This window comes from Melospiza georgiana, chromosome 12 (genome assembly GCF_028018845.1).
Source record: "Melospiza georgiana isolate bMelGeo1 chromosome 12, bMelGeo1.pri, whole genome shotgun sequence".
Taxonomy (NCBI): domain Eukaryota; kingdom Metazoa; phylum Chordata; class Aves; order Passeriformes; family Passerellidae; genus Melospiza; species Melospiza georgiana.
This window is the reverse complement of record NC_080441.1, coordinates 16,769,553-16,794,129: the sequence shown is the minus strand read 5'-3', so window position 1 is coordinate 16,794,129 and position 24,577 is coordinate 16,769,553. Positions and strand designations below refer to the sequence as shown.

The 24,577-nt window shown below is 43.8% G+C and overlaps 1 protein-coding gene across 2 annotated transcripts; it reads right to left on the bottom strand.

The window, feature by feature from the left end:
* Positions 1-51: 51 nt before the first annotated feature.
* On the bottom strand, positions 52-21,804 carry SERTM2 (serine rich and transmembrane domain containing 2). 2 transcript variants are annotated; one of them, XR_009115135.1, is made up of 4 exons: positions 21,542-21,804; positions 16,459-18,592; positions 10,965-11,108; positions 52-63 (listed from the first exon to the last, which is right to left on the bottom strand). XR_009115135.1 is itself a non-coding variant. In XM_058032920.1 (2 exons), the coding sequence occupies exon 2, from the start codon at positions 18,010-18,012 to the stop codon at positions 17,737-17,739; it is 276 nt and encodes a 91-aa protein (XP_057888903.1). In that variant the 5' UTR covers positions 18,013-18,592; positions 21,542-21,804; the 3' UTR covers positions 15,728-17,736. The 2 variants fall into 2 exon arrangements, 1 of the variants encoding a protein (XP_057888903.1); XM_058032920.1 differs by lacking the exons at positions 52-63; positions 10,965-11,108 and having other exon boundaries at positions 15,728-18,592.
* Positions 21,805-24,577: the final 2,773 nt, after the last annotated feature.

Here is a 24,577-nt window from a genome sequence, read left to right as displayed (position 1 = left end):
ATGGTGGCCGCTTTAACGAGCCCACTGTCCGGCAGCGTTTAGAGGCTGTTTCACGCTTTTAGACTTCAAAGGAGAAGAGGTAAAAAATAAATTTGAAAAAGAGATTTTGGCCTCCACGTATTATTTCAGCTTTGGGGACGCACATAACAGCCTGGGTGGGTGTGTTCAGAAGTGCCATTGCCAGAGCAGGGCCACAGCCACCTTCCCTGTACAGACTGACACTGGTCCAAGCCTCCCACAACACTTATTGAGGGAGTAACACTTTAACTTCTACTCCAAAATCATGAATATTAAATGTGCTAACACAGTTATGAATATTAGATGTGTTAAATGTGTTCACTGAAGAGTAAGAATGACCCCTGAACAGTTGCACAAACTGAGCTGGCAGTTTTGTTTCTTATTAGTAAGTGTAACACAATGCATAATTTGCCACAAAGATAAACCAAAGTTAGACATCTAAATCTATTTATTCCCTGAATTAAAGTCAACAGATGAGGTCACAACTGTATACACAGTTGTGTATACATGGTGTTGGAAGAGGGATGCAGCTTCTCGTGGAAACCTCTGATTGCCATGTTAATACCTTGTTCACAATGCTCATTAGCCCCCTGTTGTTTTCATTTAGCCTAATGAGCCACGCTGAAATGTACTTATTTTTTGATTAAAGCAATAGTGCTGACAGCAGACACTGTCTGGGGGGAAAATGCTGTAGAACAAAACATTTTTGGTGTCCTGAGTGCACAGGGACAAGTGGCTCTGCCCAGCCTCATCCAGCTCTTGCTATTGTCTCTCAGGAAAAAGAATTTGGGAGCTGAGGGTGACCACAACACCAGCCAGGTAAAGACCTCACAAACAGGGCACAGTCCAGCAAGGACATGGACACAATGTCAGCCCCAGGAAACCCAAAGAGCAGTTCATGAACAGAATTAGCAGCAAAGACACCCATGAGTCACCTCTGTCATCCCAGCAGGAGAAGGACATGGTTAGGTAGGTTCAGAGGAGGGCCACAAAAAGGCTCAGGAGCTGGAACACCTCCCCTTGGAAGCCAGGCTGGGAGAGCTCAGTGTTCAGCCTGGAGAAGAGAAGGGTCCAGGGACACCTTGGAATCCCTTCCAGTGCTTAAAGGGGCTCCAAGAGAAAGCTGGAGAGGGACTTTGGACAAGGGCCTGGAGTGACAGGACACAGGAAAATGGCTTCAAACTGAAAAAGGGCAGAAAAATTTAGGCTGGATATTGAGAATTAATTCTTCCCTGTGAGAGTGGTGAGGCCCTGGCACAGGGTGCCCAGAGACGCTGTGGCTGCCCCTGGATCCCTGGAAGCATCCAAGGCCAGGCTGGATGGGGCTTGGAACAGGAAAGTGTCCCTGACCATGGCAGAAAGTTAAAACTGGATGAACTTAAGGTTCCTACAAACCCAAACCATTCTATGGTTCTATTTAAACCCCAAGGTTAAATAAAGTCCCTGTCCAAGAGTGTGAGTGGAAGCTCCAGCTGAGACTGGTCGCACAAATAGTGCAGTCAGGGCCCTGGCAGCTGTGGGAGAAGAAGGTAGATTTGGGATGAAAAGGAAAATGCTAAATTTTTCAGGTATTGGAGAAAAGGTTCAGCACCTGGTAAAGAACAGGATAATTAAATGTTAGAGGTTTTGGTTGTTTGTGTTTTGTTTGTTTTTTTTTTCTGTGTGTCACTAGAAGTTAGTGTCCTCTGCAGCTAGCACTTCCAGATTCATGCTATATAGGGGTTAGAAGAAAAAATATTCACATGTAAAATTGCAGTGACTTAAATTTGAATTTTCACTGGAGGATACATTCCACTTGCACATTGAATAAGACTTGTTAGGGTGATTTTAAATGGAAGAGAAAAGGGAAAACCATCCATTAAGGGACTCAATTTCATGCTAATTTGTACCTGCTGTTTTAATTAGAAGCTGTGTAGGGCATAAGTAGAATTTTGCCCATGAGTGCTTAGGCTGAGGTCTGTGAGACCTACAGATCACTCTCAAAATGAGGTGCTTGGAGCTGAGCCTGTGCAGTTTTGAGGCAGGTAGAGGTCATGTAATCCAGGCTTGGTGCTCTGTATTGTTTCATTGCTGCCTCTGTGATAAACCACAGAGTGGTCACAGAACTGAGCTGCCAGTGACTTGTTTGCAGTTAGATCAGCTCACTGGGCTGCACAAGCAGCACTGCCAGCACAGGGAGGTGGCAGAGCTGTGGTACATTGGATTTAGTCTGTTTTAGACACTGGGGGATTGCACTTGCATTCATCTTTTTTTGGCCAAAGCTGCAGGCACATTTTCTGAGCCCTGTGGCTCAGGCAGCTGAGTGCCCATAGCTTTGGGGCAAACCTTGTGTGAACCTAGCCCTGCTTGGGCTGGCCAGTCTCTCTTTGCAGTGCCAATTGTCTCTCTCCAGTCTATATGTGTGTGGTATTAGCAGGACAGTCCAGAACTAGGGGCTCAATCTGACATAACGTGGTCCTGGGCCCCAGGGAGGGGCTAGGATAGGGCTGAAATGGAAAATAGCTCGTGAGAGCTTGCTCCCATCTGTGTTTTATAGGGCATAATTTATATTCTCATATTTTCTTCCTGTGACAACATCTGGGCAAGCAAGTGAAGATGTCATGAGTGCAAGCTGTTTTTTGTTGAGGGAGGAATGACATATCCCTCCCCTCTTCTCCTGAGCTGGTGTTTGAAATGTTTCTGGATGGCTCAGTTCTGAGCACTGTCACTTTGTATTCAGTTCAGCTTGCCACAATTTGCCCAGAAAGCTCTATAATTATGTTATTCAGGGGTAAGAAGGTGAATGAAAATAAACTAGTCAGCTCACATCTTTGTTTCTGAAAACTATATCCCGCCTTTAGTTTGTTCCTGAAGTCTAAAGGCTGACCCACAACAGTGGAGAAAAAACTCAGATGACCCTTGAAATGCATGGAGCACATGTATCAAATAATGAGTCATTAAAAAATACACACCAACAGGAAGACAAGAAACCTGTATGAGTCTACAAACTTTGATTTTATTTGAAGGAAATAAAGCCAATGACTGGCTGGTTATTGACTTTCCTTTCCCTTGTATTTTGTGCACAGATTGATTCTCCATATGGCTTGTGATATAATGCTGCAGTGGATGACATGAAGCACAGGAGAGCAATTAGACTTCTCCACACTAAATTTATCATTTTTCTATGTTTATAAATGTGCAGAAAGAGTAAAGGTAGTCTTACTTCTCTTTCTGATTTGCTTTATATAAATTTGAACTGAAAAAATATTTGCTTCCTTTTCCTCTCACATTGAGATATAGTGCTGTACCTTTGAGGGTTGATATTTTTGTTACTGTAGGGAGCTTTAAAAATCAGATGGAGGATCTTTTGGGGAATAATTCCTTCATATTACTGTGATTCAGAGATGCTTGGCCTGGGAAAATAACAGAGTAGCATTTGTCAGGCAAATGTCAATTTGAAATATTTCACCACATTTCTACATCCTTTGAATTGTGTCTTTGTGGGGCTGTTATTTAGCAGCTGGATTGACACAAAGGCTCAGGCTGGCTGGAGACAGGGAGAGGTTGGATCACCTCCTCCTCAGGGCTGACTGCAGAAGACAGACACCAAAGTACAGGGAGGAACTTCTCTGACTGAACATCTCACACGTGGAGTGGAACAGGAGGCTGTGGCTCAGCCAGAATGAGTGTCCACCATCTGACAGCTCTCATGGATTTTTCTGAATTTTGCCACATTTTGTGGTGTGCCTTGAGGCCCCTAGTTCTAGAACTATGGAATCATAGTTTTTAAGGCTTTATGTTTCTGAAGAAGAGACGGAAAACCACTCAGTGACTCTCAGGACACAAACAAAATTTGTTGGAGATCTATAACTATGTATCTGTTTGTTACTCCTGTTTTGCTCCCTATTTAAACAATGTAATGATCCATGTAGACCTGAGCTTCAGGAAGCTGAGTGTTTACTCATTTATGGAAGTGAAGTGCTGCTGGCCTTTGCTCTGCCATGAAGCAGGAGGGCATCTCTGCCCTGGGATACAGCACATGCTGTGTTTCAATCCTTGTTACAGGACTGTGGCTGGGCTGATTGGTACCTGGAGCTGGATCCTTACTGATGCTCAAGGCCTCTGCTAGTTTTCTGTCATAAATGAAATGCTCACCTAAAGAACCAGAAAATGGGCTTCATATCAAATAAATGAAATTTCTCAAAGCTGTCTGTTTGCAGTAGTGTTTGGGTTATTGGGAGATTAAAGGAAATAATTTGAAGAGCGGTGGCAAAGCAGGCCAGTGTGCAGAGCAAGGAGGGAGTCAGGTCTGTTGCAAGGAGGACTCGGTGTTGTGGTGTCTCCTGGCAACTGGTCCCCTCAGCTCCCCTGGAATCATGCTCCTTGCTGTCTGTGGAAAACACTGACCACCATTCCTGCCTGCTGGCCACCAGCACACACCTCCACAGCAGCACCCTGCCGCTTCATATTCCTGCATAATCCCTCTGACAACCAAATCTATTAAAAATTCATTCCCATCCAGGCAAATCAGGCTCCCTGAAATCAATTGAGCTTTGTTCTCTCAGGGCAACTTGTGCTGGTGCAAATATAATCAAATCCTGAGGTGCCTTGCATGCATTTTTACAAGCACTGAAATGGAATTCATGTTTCAATTATTCTTTTTGATGTGCATTTTTAAAGGAAATTAGAATATTATGCTCAAGTAAACCAACAGTTTTAGATCTTTAGGAAGGAACTCCAACTGAGCCAAATTCCTTTTCCCAGACAGTCCCAATTATCCAAGTGCATACGAATATCTTTATTTGTCACACAGCACAAAAATGGGTAAGGAGGTGAACCCAGTGTGAACTCAGACTAAATTTCACTTCTGTCCATTTGCCTGCTGTTCTCCAGAAGCTGGCTTGAGACAGCAGCAGTCTATGTAGACAGTTTGAATTGTTCTCCAGAAGCATCCAGGGACTCCTAAGTCAGCCCACTGATGAAGTAAATGGATTTTGGAAAAATGCAGACTTGCTGAAAATGCCCTACAATGAATGAAAAGCTGCTGTGATTCTGCCAGAACAGCAAAGGGCTGTTGGGCAGACGTGAGCAGTGTGTTTACACCAGGAGAGGGCTGCCTGCCTTCGCTGCAGTGAGGGCACCCAGCCTGCAGGCTCCATTTTGCTCCATCTTTCCTGCACAGCATTAGCATCTTCCCATTTGCAAAGCCTGCTTTTAATTGCCAATCCGCCTCTCAGAACCAAAGAGAAACAGTGAAAGCGTTTGAGGCTCACTTCCCAGCCACAGCCAACACAGATCTGCTCAAGGTCTGAGAATCCAGTGATGTTTCATGGACTGAGCCTGCCTGTTTGCAGCCAGTCCTGTTCAGAGGGTCTGTGCCCTCTGCATCATCCCCTGCTGCTTTGCCACAGCAGCAGGGGTGCTAAAAGCAGTGTCAGTCATGATTCATTTCTCTCTGCTGTTTGTTTGTGCTAACAAGATGATAGCTTATTATTTGCAAGCAGTCTAGTTTCCATCAGACATTAGGGATCACAGCAGCCACAAGGTACTCAGCAAAACCACTGAGCTCAATTTGGAGATTCTTTAACAGCTCTGGGCCACCAGGTTTTTTTTTGTGTGCATGATATACAGCATATACTGAGAAGAATCAATACCAGAAATGTTTTTGCATGCATTTCCTGTTTATGGCCTTCTTTTTATCACCAGAAATGCTAGAAATGTTTTATGCAGAGTCAAACCAGGAGGTTAATGGTATGCAGTGAATTTCACAAAGATGAAAAATTGTGGCTCTTATATATTAGTGTTCTAAAGATATATGCAGAGAGACATGTAAGAGACATCTAAAGTCATATTTATGCCTGGAAAACAGTTTTGAGTGTGTGTGCATGTGTACTTTACAAATAAATCCTCTTATTTAGGTATCTGCTATTTAGGTGAATCTTCTTTCAGGATTTCTTGTGTTATAATTCCAGGATAACATTAAGCTGTTTAAAATAAATCATCATTCTACAACTTGCTGGGAGATATTGGACCAGATTCATCCCAGGTGTGACTGAACTAGCTTAGATCTAAATCAGAGCTTGGTGTTACAATTGGGAGAGCCATTATTACTGCATGCACTAATGTCAAAACAAAAATATTTTTCATTATCTTGCCTCTAGAGAAATCTTCTGCACTCAAATTAGTCCTGTTTGCTTCACCCTTAGCACACTTATGCATGGCCACCTGTACTTCATCCACAGTAATTTTCCTTTTCCTTTTCCTTTTCCTTTTCCTTTTCCTTTTCCTTTTCCTTTTCCTTTTCCTTTTCCTTTTCCTTTTCTTTCTCCTTCTCCTTCTCCTTCTCCTTCTCCTTCTCCTTCTCCTTCTCCTTCTCCTTCTCCTTCTCCTTCTCCTTCTCCTTCTCCTTCTCCTTCTCCTTCTCCTCTTTCCCTGCTGAAACCAAGAGCTGTTCAGCTGCTGAATGTTTGTGTTCATTAAATGAGGCTTTGTGTACCAACATTTCCTGTGCCATCTTAAAATGGTGATTCATGGTTAAATCCATCCAAAAGAAGGGCCTTGGTTTTGTTTTTTGATATGTAAGTGTATCACAGATTGGGCTGATGGCTGAAGCCCTAAATCTCTCAGAAGTGGGGTGAAGCATGGCAGATGTACAGACAGCTCAGCTTTATGTGCCTGGCTTGGAAGGTGGAACTATTAAAGCTGAAAAATTCTTCCCACTTTGCAGCATGGTCCATGTTTGATCCTTTTGGTGATGGCTCTGAGGTTTCAGTGTGGGTGTGGGCAGCTGGCTACCAGAAATTGGACTGGGGACCCTTGCAGGCTGCTGTGCCACCAGCAGTCAGCCAGTGCTAAATTTGACCCAATGTCTTTGCCATGAAGCAAATGTTGTTCCTTTTCTGTCCCTTATCAAAAGGATGGAATTGCCTGGCAGCACCTACACTTATATATTGACACTTGTGGCATAACTAGTAAAATAAATTAATTTTTCCAAAGGTAATGAGCTCGATATTAAAGAAATGATTCATGCCTAAGATCAAAAGGAAATGTCTTCTGAAGGAGTGTCCCATGTCCCTCCAGGGCCTTAGATCTCTGTCATCATAGGCAAAATCATTCCCTTTGGTTTCTTTGAACCTGGAGTTTTATTTTTTATTTTGAGGCAGTGACTTGGTGAGGATTCAGGTAAAATCTTCATTGATTCTGAGATTGGTATTACACAAGGCACTGCTGGGATGTAGTGATCCCTTACTGTTTTCTGTTTATGAACAACCTACCCCAAGGTGCTAATTAGCTGCAGGAGTTGCATGTACACAGAGCATGGTTTGTTCCTCTGTAAAAATACATTTGGGGTTGATGTGACTTGGCTTAATTGTGAACATCCTCTGTTTTCTGAAATCAGCAAGGCAATGGCAAAAATTTGTGAGACTGGTATTTTTCACTTAAAAACTACTTACAAATATTTAGTTAATTCTTAATAACAACTATCCTCAACAAGGGTTTGTTAGATGCAATAAACACATTTAAATATTTTTGTTTATCTTCCACAAAATCTGGCCACATCTTATTTGCACTCAGTAAGATCTGTTCTTAGGGGTTGGTACCTTTGTTCTGTGATTGTCACCAGCTATTTTCATGTCCCAGGTGCTGTGCAGGCTGGAAGAAATTCTTCTGTGTGCCTTACTTTGACATACAAATATCATTTCTGCCATGCCAGGTGTTGTGTTTGTGTTCTGACTTCAAGGATGCCTCAACAAACACAAAGCAAAGCTGGTTGTAATCTGTGGCTTCTGAGATTGGGTAATGCAGATGCCTTAAACTGATCTTAAATTTTATTTTGCTCAGAGGAAGGAGGTTCATGTCAGACTCAGATGAAAGTTTTGAAGATATTTGTGAGTTCTAGATAATAGTGGTACATCAGTTTTAAATTGAACTCTGTGCTTCAGAAGTGGCTGCAAGAGGAGAGCCAGCATGATCTCTGTGGGTTTATGTAACAAAAATGAACACCAATTACAGTGCATTTTCTCCATTGGGACTTAGCCCATCATTTTGTCTAATTATGGTAGGAATCCCACAATGGAGAAACCCTTCCTCTGTGAAGAACTAATTCCCCTTAGAAATGCAAAAAAATCTTAAAGAACTCCAATTACAATGAATTTTGCAATAGATAAAGAGAGCCTGCGCCAGCCACAGAAAAAAAAAAAAACCAAAACAACAAAAAAACCCAAACCAAACCAACCAACCAACAACAACAACACAAAAAAAAAAAAACCCAAAAAAAAACCCCACCAAAATAACCCAACCAAACAAAAAACCAACAAAACAACAACAACAAAACAAACAAAAAAAAACCCTCAAAGAAAGCCCCCAGAAAACCATGAAGGACTAGCCTGGAGACGAAGAAGGAATGTGTAATAGTTTGTATAAACTCCTCTCATACTTTACCTAGGCTTGTATTAAATAAAATGACTGATCTATGAAATGTTACTGTCAATTGATTGCTGATGGATTTATTGACATACAATCAAGAAATATTGTTGGATTTGAGAAATTTGGGGAGAAAATGGCTGAAAACATGTTCTACATCACTAAGAAATTCTGAGATAATGGGACCAGTGGTTCTGTCACCAGGCATGTTACATCCCAGAATGGGTTGCCTGTGGTCAAGAAGGGAAAAACTCTGATTTCCTCACTCACAGCTCTAATCTACATCCTAAATTCCAGCATTGATTTGATTGGATTTCTGCAGATCTGAGATGGTTCACTAAGCTGCAAAGCTCTGCTGAGGGTTGTTCAAAAGACTGCTGAGTGACAAAAAAGGGAGAAGAGCTGCAAGGCTTCTTTGGCACAGCGGAGGATGAAAATGACAAAGATTAGGCTGTGGTCACTCGGGGATGAAAACTCCCCATACACATATTTTATTTTGCCTGATGTTCTCTTATGAGTTTAAAACCAGCAGTATTAAATAAAGAGGCAATGTTTAATATTGAAATTGCCTTTCCCAGCTGTCTGGTGAAATTGAATCCAAGCTCTTATTTTCCTTCAATAGAAAGCAATATATGTTCATACTTCATAACACTGAATGAAAGATCTTTCAGACTCACTTACAAGAAAGAATAAACAGCCTTCCCCAGAGCAAGACTGCATTTATTTGCAAATTGGTCTGCTAAAAAAAACCAAACAAACCAAATGATGATTACTACTGAAAAATGATACCTTGGGAACTGAAAACCTGGTACAGCTGGATCTAATCGCGTGGAGGGGGTGACAACAGCTCTCAGGCTTCCTGGCTGTAGGGATGTTTGTCATGTTTGTCTTTCCTTCAAGGAAACCATTGAGAGAATTTATACACCCAGAAAGACAAGAAGCCCTTGCAATTCTCAGACCTTCCTGCCTCAATAACACTGAACTCAAACCATGTAGGGGCAGTCCAGGGAGAGCTGGTTGTCTTCTCCTTATTTTACCTTTAAATTACATTCAAAGATTTTATCTAGCTAATTCCTTGCTCTCAGTTTGCTGTGTTCTTCTGGGAGTGGTTGTCACAGTGATGTGCCAAGGAAAATGGAAGGAGCAGCACACGGAATGTGTGGAGGGGCAAACGGGGCACAGCCAAGCAGCAGCTCCTGAACCTGACCTCAGTGGAAGGGGCTGCTTGTCCCAAAAGATTTTCAAAGCAGGGCATAGCTAGAGAAAGCAGACTCCTGGTCTGTCTGCATTCCCAAGTCCCAGGCTGGCAGTGCAGCTTGGACTCCTGCATTTGGTTTGGCTGTTTCTGGTTTCTCAGCATCTGCTCCCTGCTGAGAGGGAGGGCACATTGCTCTGAAGTGAGAAATGTCTGGGCTTTTTGTCTGATGTATCCTAACATGTATTTTTACTCTCTATGAACATTGCTGGCACTCTGCTGTGATTCCTTCCTGTGATTTACTGTTGTGTTTGGATTCAGCTGGATTATGGGTAAAACAGTAGGAGAAAGCTACAGTCACACATCCATCCACAACAGACCTTCCTTGGCCTTGCACACCTCCTCTATGGATTAATATTCTCTGTGTCATGGGTACTTGTGTGCCTGCATGAACTGGACACTCTGACCCAAAGTTTTCATTATAAATATCTTCTTCTGTCCCCTGCTCTTGAGGTATGAATAATTCCTGTGTTCTCAAGTTTCCTCAGGAGGATAAAAAAAAAAGAGGCAACAATGCTGAACTAATCAGTATTCATAAGATAGAAAGGCTTATCTGAGCTTTTAAGTGACAGAAGTGACACCAAATGCAAAGCTGTTGTCTACAAGCTTTATGTCGGAGCTGTGACTTGCTCATGGATATGGAAGGCAGCTTTCTAGAGAAAGGCCTTCAAGACATCCCACTACTCAAAGTATGATAAACTCTTCCCAATCTCTTTGTAATTGCTGTTGTCCAGCATGGGCCTTGAAGGCACTGTGTTACTCTAATTTTTAAAGATTTTTAAACTTTCTGATGTTTACATTCTTGTAACAAACTTTCTCACATGCTTTCTGTAAAGAACTTATTGTTTTGCATTCTTTTATTAAAAAAGAGAAATTTAATAAACTCTTAGTTTGTCCAGTGTCATTGGAGAGGTAGTACTTTCACCCTCCAATCCACTATCAGTTTTAGAAATCTATAAATGTTTAAGTCAGAAAATAAACTTCCCTTTTTTCACCTTAAAAACAGCAGTGTGTGTGCATTGTGTTGTTTCATGTCCTATAGTGACAGCACTGAATTTCCACAAAAGCAGTTTCCTTTTGGAGACCTTTTTAGAATTCTAATCCAGCAAAATTCATTGAAAAAGTAGAAATAGAACAAAATCTCACCTAGGCTAAGTATACCCTCAGCCTGTCAGCATTTATTTTCTAAATTGCTTTGCACAAATTATTATTCATCTGAGCAGTGTGAGTGGAGGGAAGCAGGTCAGCAGAACGATGATGTATCTCTAGTAAATTGATGGATACTTACCAGCAAAGGCAAACAAAGGAAAAGCAGCCTCAGCACTCTGATCCCAGCGGTTTCTTTCTTCCTGAGAAGCTTGCAGAAGCGCACGTGGAGAATACTGCTGTGCTGGGGTTATCTGTTACCCATCCCTTCAGTGCTGGTCATGCTCTGAAAGAATAAACAGCTTGGGAATTCAGCCCAGCATTAGCCCAAACCAGGTGCATTCAGGGTGCTTCCTGCTTTCCTCTGTTTTGTTGGACACAAAGAAGTCACATTTCTTCCCCTGAAGGTGCCAACATGAAGTGCAAACTGTTGTGGTGTTCCCATCCTGACAGAGTCAGTGCTGAAAGGGCTGTTGGGAGCTTTCCCGGGGTGTGAAAGCATGAAAAATTTGTGAACAACAGCAAGCCCACGTCAGTTTGATTCTGCAGTGACAAGCTGTGAGATTTGCCACTGAGTCCATTGCAGCAAACCTCACCCCAGCCCAGATCTGAGCTTCCTGGGGCGTTGTGTGCTGCTCATGCCACACCAACTTGGACACGTCCTTGTTACCTAAAGATTATGGAGTAACATGACAAAAAGTGCTGCATGTAACTGCTGGGAGCATGAATTAATTTGAATTAGGGTTGCTAAGGCAGAAGGAGTAAACTGGAAACACTCACTTGTGAGTGAGACAGAATTCTGGTATGGGAAGAAGAATGGGAAGCTGGAGGATGCCAAAGCCTGTGGAACACTCAAATGCAGCTCAGGTGTTGTCCTGTAGAGTTTCCCAGTGCAGAACTTGCTTGCCCACACAGCTCAAAGGGCAGCCCAGGGCCAGTTTGCTTCCAAATCAACCCTGCACTGCAAGGAAGAGCTTCTCTGCCTGTTGTTTGCTCACACATGTGAGCAAAATATCACACAGAAATATCCCAGACAGGCCCTCCTTGATCCTTCAGCACTGTTGGTTTGGGTCTCTTTTGGTTTTCTTATTTTGTTTTGTATTGTTTTGGTTTTTTCTTTTGTTTTTGTGTGTGGGTTTTTGTTTTGTTTGTTTGGTTATTTTGGGGTTTTTTTGGTGTTTTTTTTTTGTTTTTGTTTTTACCAAAACTGCATAAATAAACTTCATCCAGTAGCTAAGTGTTTGAGGACTTATAGAGGAACTGGCTTCAGGACAACAGCCCAGCTTAAATAAGCTAAATTTATTGCTTGCAGAGAAGAACAGACTTCAAGCATCAAAGAATGTTGCTGAGCTCTCATTTGGCTTTCAGGTGCCTTTTGTTGTTTTGTAATTGATTTTTATTAGCTGGTACTGTGGGAGTAGGACTATGGCCATGCAGAGAGAATTAATGCAGAGAGAGTCAGCTTAGGAAGTCTGTGGCTATTAGCTTGATCAAATTATACTTTGAAAATGGGTTAATAAATCTAGAGGAGCAGGGAGGGAGGAGAAGGTATTTTGAATTATTCATCATTTGTTTGACAAGTTTACATAGCCATGAAATGCAGGTGGGAGTATAAGGAGTGGGTTATTTATTAATTACATATGAGTTGCACAGACCTTTCCCTCTTGCAGCCAGATCTGCTTTCACAACTTAGCTTTGACTACAGCTGGGCAAATTCTTTTTGCCTTCAGCTGAAGAAATTCTAAGTGAAAAGTCCAATCCATCAAAATTCAAATCCAGTTTATTTTTCCACTCTTAACATCAGTCAATTTAGATGACAATTTAACTATTCTTGATAATGAAAGGGCTGAGGAGGGAATGTTCATATATCACATTCTGGAGAGCAAGTGTACAAGAAACCAAATGATCACTGTGGGTTTTTTAGGCTTAATTTTGATATCTTTGTCCCCACATGAATGAGTGAACACCAGGAGCTGAAGACTGCTCTTACCCTTGTTGGAACTTCACAACCTTCTGGAAAAGCCTGAGGAAGGTGAAGATCTGAGAAGGCTGTATGGGGTAAGGTTTTGGCAGATGGAATGCATAACATGCAGTTCCTTTTTGTGAACAAATGTGAAATCTGTGTCAGGAACCATAACTGAAAATACCTTCCCTGATCCACAAGTATTTCTCTTTTTTCCTTAACATTCTGTGTAGCCTTTTTTTGAGCCCACTGCAAAGATCAAGCAGACTTCACCATCTCCAGCTTTATTTTTCTACTAAAATGTCAACATTTGAGTCTACAGCTCATGCACCAACAAAACACTGTTTGGGATTTCCCCTTTCCAGATATATCTGCATCTGAATTTGTAGTCATGAATGCCATTTCCCATTTTTTGCAGGCACATGAATAAACTGAACCAACTTTCTTTCCATACCAGAATTAAGCTGAAGTGTAGACACAACACAAAGATGCATTTCTTTGGAAAAAAGTGCAGCCATTCCACAATTTCACCTCCCTTGCTGCCCAACCTGTAGCAAAAGCAGATCTGTGGCATTATCACAGAGGAGTTGTCTGCATGTGTCCTGCTCCCCAACCTGCCCTAAAGCTGGAGCTATCTGTCTGTGCCTCCCTCCTCAGCAGTCACCTCATCAGTGACTCCAGGGAAAGATATGTAAGGAAATATCAATTCCTAGTCAGGATAAATCATACATCGAATTTTCCATTAATGCTGTCAGTTAAATGTATGGGTGACTTCACAAAATTTTGAGGCTTTGAACATTTTTAATTTCTTTTTCAAGTAAAATCCAAAAAGATCCTTTGGGAAGGATCAAGGATCAGGGTTGAACCTCTGCTGAGTTATGTTGTTTGCAAAATCAAGTTTTTCTCTGCAGCTCTAAGAGGGTATTGTGGCATTCACATTCTCTGCAAAAATCCCTTCGCCCAGGATTTTTCTCCTGGGAAGCTGAGAAGCCTCAGAGAAAAAGGAAAACAATTCTTATCTCATTTGCTTCTCCTGTGTTTTGCTCCTTTGGAATGTGTTTGGAGATTGTTTACCCACAGGGGATTGTTTTATTGGATTCTGGTGTGAGTTATTTTGACTCATTTGGCAAAACTCTGGATGGAGTCAGGAGTTTTCATTATTATCTTTTTAACATTCAGTAAGTATCCTTTCTGCATTCTTTAGTATAGTTTAGTATAGTATTCGTTAACATAATATAGTATCATAAAGTAATAAATTAGCCTTCTGAGAACATGGAGTCAGATGCATCATTCCTCCCTGCCACAGGGGACCCTGCAAACACAACAGGGTATGAAAATATTTATGTTTATTCTGACATAGAGAAGGAACACATTCTACATATCCACCCCTAAGGGTCTGTCAATACAGAAAATTCCTGCTTGTGGCTGGAAACCACGTGGGTGAGATTACTCAATGATTAATGCTGTGTGGTTTGGGGAGTCACACCCTGCTCCTGACAGCTCCCAGGCTAAGAACCCTGCGAGATTTGGGAACACTGGTGGTGATGCTTGGGTGTGTTTTCTGCTCCTTCCCAACAACAGGTGGCTGTCCTCCCCCGCAGGCAGGGCGTGGAGGAGGTGAGGAATTTACTCAATACTCTATTCCCAGTGTCTGATGGGAGTAAGGGTGGGGGCAAACTGTGTTGATTCAAGTAATACTCACACAGAGTGGTGGAGGGTTTTCTTGCCCAGTTGGTTTGGAATAGCGGCACCTCCTGAGCCTTTTTGTGGGCTGGTCCTCCAGACCCACAGGTGAGGACATACAGAGCAGTCAGTGACAGCATTGGTAGCACTGTGCCTCTTTATTTTTGTAAAAAACCCCATTTTCTATAGCACATGGACAAGAGGGAAGGGAACAGCCTGCAGGAGGGGAAGGGTATGGCTGTGAGACCTGCAGTGCTCCAAGATGCAGCAGAAGTTCCAAAAGATGCTCCAAAACTGTACGAAAGTTCCAATAACCACTTCGGAAGGCCAAAGGATGCCAAACTCCACTAGAGGCCACTCACCAAGCACAGACCAGCACACCCAAACATTCTCTCTTCCCAGACACATCCCTCAGGTCTGGGACACTGCAAATGATAATGAAAAGAAGGGAAAAGGATTGTTCTATTTCTCAGTGGGAAAAGTTTTAAAATATACTGGCATTTTGCAGACAAATGAGGCACCCTGGGTGCCACTGTAGATGTGTCAAGTGGGACACAGAGACTTTATGTGAAATCAAGCTTTGGAAAGGAAAACTTGTCATTTTCCTGTGAGAAGATAGGGCAGCCTTCCATAAGAGTACTCTATAAAAATACCCAGTCTGCCCAAAGATACCATCTGATATATAAAGAGATTACTCATTTATTTAAAGGATAGTTACTGAATAAGTTTTAAAGTGTTGTGGGACTCTTCTGAATTAACATTCCTTAGTGTGATGGAAAGAAGCTCAGTCCTGACCTGTACCTCAGGGGCCATTTGGGCTGAGGTCAGAGCACTCAGAATTTGATACTGTCATTTTCCATCAGTAGGTCTGATATTTTATATCAATAAAAGCTGAGTCTGTCCTGCAGACTCTTGGATACAAGGCTTTTCTGCAGATAGTTGTGCTGGGAAGCTCATGTGGTTGAGTTGCTGATTCAGTAAGTTAGAAGAGGGTCTAGGTAAGTGGTAGCTTTTGAATGGAGAAGTTTTCCAGGGCAAGTCATATGTTGAGCCTGGGCTGAGCTGCCTCATGAATGACACATACCAAACCAATTTGAGCAGCGTGGATTTTTGTTAATTTTAAATGTCACTGTCTAACTCAGTAGCCATCTGTCTTAGTTGGATTAATATCCTGATCATCACAAAAAAATTTGGCTCTTGTGCAGTTCTGAGAGTTGAGGAGCCAATCTTCAGATCCTGTGAGGAGCCAATCTTGTGATCCTGCCTGGTGTTGTCTCCACAGAGGATAACCTGCATCCTGCCATTTTTCCAGGGAAACACAGCCAAGCGTGGCATGGAGAGACACTGCTGAGAGTGAATTTTTTGTGTATTCCCTCACACAATCACTGTTCTGGTTCACTGTCCAAGCCAGGCTGGACACTGGGGCTTGGAGCAGCCTGGGATGGTGGAAAGAGTCCCTGCCCATGGCAGGGGGTGGAACAAGGTGATCTTTAAGTTCCTTTCTAATCCAAAACATTCTGGGATTCTGTGATTCACAGGGATTAGTGAAGTAAAAGGAATTATTCAGTATAAGGAAGCAATGCTTAAATGGTTTTGTACTCAATACATCAGTGAGAAGTTGCACTAGTCCTGCCAATGGATCCAGTGTATCTGGGGGGGGGTTTACCTGTTATTCTGTTTCCCTCCCAACCATCTGCAAAAGCCCAGGTATCCCCAGTCCAAACAGCTCACCCAGACCTTCAAAGGTAAGCAAAAGAACCTGTTGTACACAGAGCATTTGAAGAAAAATTTTGTGCTACTATCACAGGTCCAAGTGACAGCGTTTTCTCTAATTTTTCACTGGGTTTGTGTGAGGACTTTGCACTGTCCAATCCCTTGGAGAGAGGAGAATTGGCAAGTAAGAGTGTAGGTATGTGTGGAAAACATCCAGGGGATTTTATTGCTGAGCTAGAGTTAGACTGTAATAAAGTGGACAAGCTGTGTGAAATACCTGCCCTTTAGAGATGTGGCTGAAACAATTCACTGAAGGTTTTTCTGTGAGAGGCAGTGGCTGTCCCAGGAGTGCTTTGCCATATTTGGTTCCATCTTTTCCATCCACAGCAGCAAAGACTACCTCTGTACGTCACTCATAGGACTGGGTCAGATTGTTGTTCCATAAATCCAAATAAACATTTCTTTCCCTCGTGAGATTCCATCAGGATATTTGAATCCAATCATATCTTTCAGTGCTCAGTGAGTTTATTTTTCATCTGCATGTTCCCTGTTAGTCTGTGTCCAAAGCTGTTCCCACTATTCCTTATTGCAGTGCCAGGCCTGGGCATCTCCTCAGCTTTCTTCGGAGGAAAACAAACGAAAAATCTTTAGAAGAACTCGTCTGTCTTTTGAGGAAGAAAACCCAATATGGATATGAGAGAAGATGTTATTATGAAGTGGAGTCTGTTGGGAGAGCAATGTCAATTGGGCTCCCAAAACTTACACTGCATTTTAATGACTGAGTGATACTGGGGAGCCTAAAAGCATGGGAGCATAAAATGTTTGCATTCTGCTCAGTTAATATAAAGAAGGACTAAGGAAGAGGTAGAGTGTCTTATAATTTTTTTAAATCTCATTTCCTGCTGCTGCTGCTTCTTTTTGTTTTAAACCTTGCTTCAATTTTGGCTTTATTCTCTTTCCTCTTTAAAGTTCTGTCTCTTTATGATATCTGGTGTGCAACTATTCGCTAAATGGGTTCTAATGTCAGAAAGACGTAGTTCCAGCAGGTGATGAAAGATTTCTATATTTGTGAAGATCCATTGTTTAATTGCCATTCAAGTGAAAGAGAACAATTTAATGTTTTCCTTCTTGAATGTGAGAAATGCCTGAGAATTTTCAAGCCACCCACAATTTCTGTGTGTGCCCTGTGGGCTCTTCCCACTTACACCACTTCAGCTTTGTTGGTTCAGAGAGAGAGGTCAGCAAACACAGGCTCCAGGACACATTCTGCTATGTTTCTCTGGGTTTTTGGCTGTCATTAATGTGGCTTTTCCCATTTTCTGCAAGGTTTTTAGGGGTGTGTGAGCCTTCCCTGACAGCAGCAGGTTTCTGTGATGTCCATTTTATGGAGGCTGCTGCACACATGCTGCCCGTGGTACCAGCGACACCCTCCAGATGCTGCTGAGGCTTTGCAAGAACTTGTGGGGCTCAGCAGGCAGCCAGAGCTTCTGTCCACCACCTTTGCTGAACAAAAAACACCTTTCCCAAGCACAGAGCCCTCTTTGCTGTGGGATCCCTACGTGGTGGGGATCCTGCTGTGCATTTCCACGTCCGTGAAGTGCTGCACGTTCTCAGTGCTCTCTGGGGAGGTGATGGGGGACACGACATGCTTGAGGCGCAGGAGCATGGAGAAGAGCAGGATCAGGAGGAGAGCCAGCAGGGTTAGGAACAGCCCCACGTACACATAGAGGCCAGAATATTTGTCTGCTGTTGTGTCTACTTCAGTAGCCAGGGTTGGAAGGTGGACGCGGCCAGTCAGGTTCCCGCGGAACTTGAAATAAATCTCAGTCATTGCTCTCTGTCAGCTTTGGTCCATTTTCTGTATTTACCTTCAGATCTCCTGTCTCCCCTCACCAGGCTCACAGAGGAGGTCAGGAGAGGAAGCTCAGCACAGATGGCAGGATGGCTTCAGCAGGAGCTGCTCCATCCCCTCGGTGTTGAGGCTGCTGCTCACACAACTGAGGGACAGGCCTGTGCAGACCATTTTGCACCTCGCTGTCATAATGACAACGAGCATCACACTTGTGCTTTACACTTCCTTCTGGCTTTTATTCCATCCTATAAATACTTTGGGCCTCCTCTTGGTAGGTCACCTCCTCTGGATGGTGAAAAGCTTTGGTTCTTGTCTCAAGCTGAGCTGCGAAGGTTGGCACAGCTTTGGTCTTTGCAAGTGTTGTTTTTCCAGACAGACTGAGCAATCAGCTTTCTGCCAGCTTCTCTCTCCCACAGCAGGTGGTTTATCCTTGGGTGAGCTGGGGAAGGTTGTTTTTTGCTTTGCCAAACGTCTGGGAGGATCTCTTCTCTCCTAATTCAGGGCTTAAGGAGTCTGGAGTTCCGAGTTTCTCATTAGGAACGGTCAAAAAGTCAGATTTCTAAAGGGAAAAAAGCGTGAGAGAGATAAATGACACCAGGTAGCAAAATAGCCTAGCCTGGATGTGGTATCTTTAGAGCAAACAGATAAGAAAACCCCTGTAATGCTCCTGGGAGGCACTCTGAGATGAGGAGAAGCACTGAGTATTTAACTTTAGAAAAACACAGTGCAAATCTAATGGTTGATGTCCTCTCTGGTAACACATTATTAAGGGTAATACATATAAGGGTAATACATTATTGCATAAGCTGTGCAATCAGATGTCAGAGAGGAAGGGGAGATATGAATCCAATCAGTGTTTTTCACCACGTGTCTCATTTATTGTGTCTCAGCACCCTCTTTTTCTGTGGCTGGATGCACCTGGCAGCTGTCCAGAGCCCTACCTGTCCCCCTGCTGCAGGATGTGACACTTCCCTCTCCTGGCAGTACGATTTACTAGAAATTGGGGGAATTTTAACATTTTTGCTGTTTCAGTTCTTCCAGCTGGAAACAGAAATGAAAATTCTGAAATTTCACTGTAAATGGTGCATTCAAAAGCATTATGTCTGCTCTGATAAGACCAAAATTTTGGTTTTAGCTGAAACAAAAATGGAAGCACTGAACAAACTGATGCAATAATTTATAATGTCCACTGCCTATAAACCTACACAAGGTGTAAATAGAGTAATATTAACATGGCAAATAGAGTAATATTAACATGGTAATATACTATGATTATCAGAATAAATGAAACAAGAGGTCAATATGATAAAAGCTCTGACACATTTCACCTAAATGACAAATTGCTGCAAAACATTTTGACTTTCCAGGGACTCAAACTTTCACTACAAGCAAGAAAGACCTGCTTTGGCTCATGGGATGAGGAAATATCTGATTTGCTGTGTTTTGGAGAAGGGACATGGGGGCTTGGGTACACTTTGCCTCCCAGCTCCTCCTTCAGTACCAAAGCATTTGAGCTCAATGTTCTTGCAGGGGCTGACCCAGCCCTTCTGGAGCTGTATTTTCTGTATTTATTTTCTGTATTAACCTGTAGTTACTCTGGCAGAGGGCTTGGTGCTGATGCAGAGGTATGGGCAGGGCAGCCAGGCTGTTCTGCTCTCAATTACAGGGCAATAACTGTGATTTTCACACTTGGAATCTATAAATGGAAATTCTTCTCCCGTGAAGAATATTCTCGTGTTACACAGCAGGTGGGGAATAGAGGGTGTGAAGGTAACTGTATTAAATTCTGTTCTTACAATGTGATTTCTCTGCTGATAATGAAGTGCAACCAGCCTGGAATCTGACACTTGTGTGAGTTAAAGCACAGAGCCATGTCTTTGCCCATCCCATCTGCTCTGCTGCTGAGAGAAAAAGCCAGAGCTGGTTTCTCTCCTTAACGAGCAGACAGCCTAATTGCTTTATATCCTTCATAAAATTAGACTGCGGAATGCTAAGGACATTAGTCTGAAGTTCAGTAATTAACTACAAACCAAGATGCTGGATTAGTAAAGCTCAGTTGGGTATTTATTGAAAAAAGGATCAGATTAATAGTAAGAAGTATCAGGAATGGGGAGCTGACACTGTTTGGGGGGTTTTAGGCTCAACTATAGATTTGTCAGGAGCAATCAACTATTCAGACTATTGAAAGCTGCAACATTAACTGCATCTTCTCCAGAAATGAGCCAGAAATAATTCAATAGCTCCAGGCAACCCCAAAGATTTTTTGCTTTTCAATCTACCAATTATCCCATTGAGCACATCTCTTTGGATACCATTAGATTCAGATTTTGTACACTTCCCTCTAAGGAAGAGAAGCTGAATGACTGTAGAGACCAACATGATGTGAAAACAAGTGGTAGACAATAATTCTGTGTGTAAAGCTGTGTGTGACTCAGATTAGAGGAGGCAGAATCTCACTGGTGACCATGAGGAGCCCTCAAATTCATGGACACAGGAGCATTCCCTGTGATCTCATTTTCCAAGATTCAGTCATTCTCTGGCTGAACAATGCTCCAATTCTGACTGATCACTGGTGCTCAGTGGGTGCAGACTGATTCCAAGCAGACACTTGGAGGTTTTTTTATCAGTTTGTGGCTTTTTTTAATCAGGAATTAAAAAAACCCAAACCCAACACATTTCATTTAATAAAAATCTGCAATGAAAATAGAAGCCTTCATACACAACAGGAGAAGGGTTTTTTCCCCACAGTGTGTCTCTGAGCCAGGAAATTCATCAGCCAAAACTTCATGGGCACTGACATTAGCAGCCTCCCACTGCAGCTCTCAGGGTGTGGGGAGCTTCAGCTCTGGGGAGCGTTTATGAAACCTGCATTGCTCTGCTCTGCACCTTTGGAGGTCACAGGGGAGCAGAAAGAAAGATTTTCCCCAAACACTGCACACAGGCAGTACAAATTGACCCTGCAGCTGCAGTAAATATTTTTGTCTTGCCCACCTGCTTCCTTCTACTCCCGTGCTCAGTGTGAGCACCACTTGCCAGCACAGCACCTCTGGAAGTGCAGGCAACTTCGCTGAGCTCCCCTTGGCCTCTCCTCCCTTCCAGCCCTCAGGACAGTCCCCAAACTTACAAACAGGTGAGTGGGACAAAATAGAGCAATTCCCTGTGTAGCTTCTTCAAGTGCACCCAGCTGGCTGGCGAGTACAGGGTGGTTTGGGGTTGAACAGAACACACAGCACCAGGATGGTTTGGGGTTGAACACACAGCACCAGGTGTGCTCTGTTCAGGTCACCTTTACAGAAAAATATCAGCACTGATAAACACAAAAAAACCATCAAAATTATCAATTCCATCCATGGCTTGCATTTTCTCCCTCGGGGAGAGAAGAGAGGTAGGGGGGTGATTGTGTCTCCTCTTTTAGTGGCAGAGGAGATATTTTGTTCTCATGCTGAACACCTGTGAGGGTGCTGGCCGTGCTGGTGCACAGGGAGAGAAGAGAATAAAGCACAATTACCTTTCAGAGCTGGCAGCAGGGCTGGGATGAGGTTCCAGAGCCCCTGCTCCACACCATGAGCTCGCTGCTGTTGGTGTCCCCGGGAGCATCTCCTCGGTGGGGTCTGTGCAGAAGGCTCTGCTGTCCTGGAGCCAGCACAGTGCCCTCCACCCCAGTGCACTTTCCTCCTCTGCTGTGGATCTCCGAGGCAGGGATGGCACTGAAATCCCGACCCTGGGATGCCACCAGGGCAGGGTGGTTCTGCTGATGGAGGGCACCGCTGATGAAGGAGGGCACAGCTGATGATGGAGGGCACCCCTGGGTCCCTGCAGGGGCAGGGCAAGGGCCAGGGAGCTGCTCTGGCTGAGCTGCTCTGTGGGATGGATGCGGGCAGAGCCTCCCTGCCTTTCTCCCTCCCTCGGCAGCACCAGGAGGGGATGAGCCGAGCTCCGGCTCCGAGCGAAGGGAGGGACGCTCTGAGCTCAGCTCGCTGCAAAGTTTGTGCGAGGCTCGCTTTAACTCTTTCTCGCTCGGTTTAACTCCTTCTCTATCGCTTTAACTCTTTCTCTCTCCGTTTAACCCTTTCGTGCTCGCAAGGCTGCGCTGCCGCTGGTTGAGGAGTGAGACACCACCCTGGAGAGCAGCTTAGGGTTCCTCTCGTTTTCTAGGGAAGTTCAAAATTTGGGGTTTTTTGTTTGTTTTGTGCCTCCTGGTGAGGGTTCCTAACCCCCCTATTTGCCCGATCAGTCCTAATTACCGCAGTAGCCTACTTCTGTCCCTTCCAGTCCTTACAGACCGTGACCTTAACACCACATCCTTCGACCCTGCAGGGGGAGGAGACCCTGTTATATGCATCCTGTCCAGAGCACGGACACCTGTCCCCTTCCAGCCCTCAGGACAGACCCCAAGCGTTGCTCTTTGGCCGTGCAGGTTTTGGTGCATTTTTGTCCCTGTGCCTGCCGGTCGGCGGTTTGGGAAGGGCTGTGCTGAGTTTACAGGTCCTGACCCCCCTGAGTAGTTTGGAACTGCAAGAATAAGCACAGCCCCAACCCTGCAGTGTTGTGGGCAAAAATGATTTTTGCTGATTTATGAATGTGTGAAGCACAAATTTACAGACACAGAAATGAGGCAGGAGGAGCCAGGGCTGAGTGAGAACCCAAAGCACATGGATCCCTCTCACTGCCACACCTCCCAGCCTGCATTTCCTCACCCTCCTGGGCTGACAGAGTGGGGATGTTTTGTGACAGATGCCAGTCTGGGATGCACTGCTCTCGGGTTGCTGTTGCTAATTGCTGCCCTGAGATGTGCAGGATGTTTCTGCTTCGGCTCTGTAGCTGAAGAACGAGTCTGGACTCTTCACTTTTCCATCTTGAGGTTGTTTATTAATTCTTATCTATAAAATTTTCTCTCTGCCCAGCTGAGGTCTGCTCAGCAGGGCAGCCACAGGCACTCTGACCGCCCCTGAGATGGTGTTGTCCTTTTATACTACAAACTACATATAACATATTTACACTTAATTCCCAATACCCATCACCTGTGTTAGACAGTGCCCTTCTACTCTAAACCAATCCCAAAGTGCCAACCTCACTCCAGAAAATGGAGAAGAAGAAGAAGAAGAAAGGCTGGACATGCCCAAGTTCCTCCATCTTGTCCCCATAACCCCCATACCAAAAATCCTAAAATCTACATTTTCTAGATGTATCTGTGTGCATCTACCCTGTGATAATTTTGTTATTACACCATTCAAACCTCTGTGACTTTCAGGTCCTCAAAGTTGGCAACTTGCTCCAAGGGTCAAAATCAAATCCCCAGGTGCTCTGGGCTGTGTGCCAGGGTCTCTGAGCCCTCTGACAAGGTTCTTAGCAACTCTGGGTATCCAAAGGGATGTATTGAGTTCCAACAGACTGCAGCTGTCCCCAGGGTGTCACCAGCACATGAGATGCAGTTTGCACCTCTGAGCAGCTTGGGCAGTTGTGTGCAGCTGTATTTCATGTGCCGATGTCCCTGTGCCCCAGCAAGGGCTGGAGGCACCTTCATGGGGTGGACCTCACCCGCAGCTCCACTCTGGCCTCTGGGTTTGTGGAATTTCCTAGGTTGTTGTTCATGGCCCGTGTTTGGGGCACTGGAAATAAACTTCCCCTCTGAAAAGTAGGTCCTGCACAGGCGTTTTGGAAAGACCTATTAATTCGCTGTCTCTGCAGCTTTCTGTGTGACAAAATAGAGACATTTAATCTCCAAGCTGTCTCCTAGAATAGCTTTCCCTCCCTGGTTCCCCATGGCCACAGCCTGAGCAGAGGGGCCAAAGGGTAATGAAAGCCAGAGCTGCACAGCTCTTTCATCCTCCTGGGATGCATTATAAATCCATCTCTCCAAAGGCTCTTCAGTCTCTGGAGCTCACAAGCACAGTGTATTATTACAATGCAGCGCTCTTTAGATAAATAAAACATAGTCCCTTAAAAGAAACCCCAATTCCTCCATGCTTCTGTGCAGGGATGAACTCTGTAAACTAAGACATAAAAGGCAGCTTTGACTGCTGACTTTCGTTCATATTTCCTTTGTTGCAATATCAAGTGCTGTCCCCAATATTGCAGTCTATGCCACCATTCCCTGCTAGGCACACAGGAATGAAAGTACAGTGGTAAAGCAGAAGGAAGATTGTGTATTTTTCCCCTGGAATTGCTACAACTGCTGCTTTACCAACAAACTACCTCCAAACCCTTGGTACACATCTTTGTATTTAAGAAGAAAGAAGTGAGAGCTCTGTTTAAGCAGGAATTATGTTGCTGGTTGAATTTATGAGACCCAGAAGAGACAGATATGTTGAAACCTTGCATCCTTGCTTGCTATATAATGCTAATGAGCAGTGCTGAAATGAAAGGCTCTCTCCCTGTCCATGCCATCCAGCTTCTTTTTGTTGATTTTGCAATAAATTATCTCTCCCTTTTGTAGGACCAAGCTGCTGCTTGCTGGGTGGGTGCACTTGGATTTCTTGTTTGTTTTGTGGCAGGGTATAATAATGACAGATGAATTTTAAATACTGCCACAATTTATACCAGC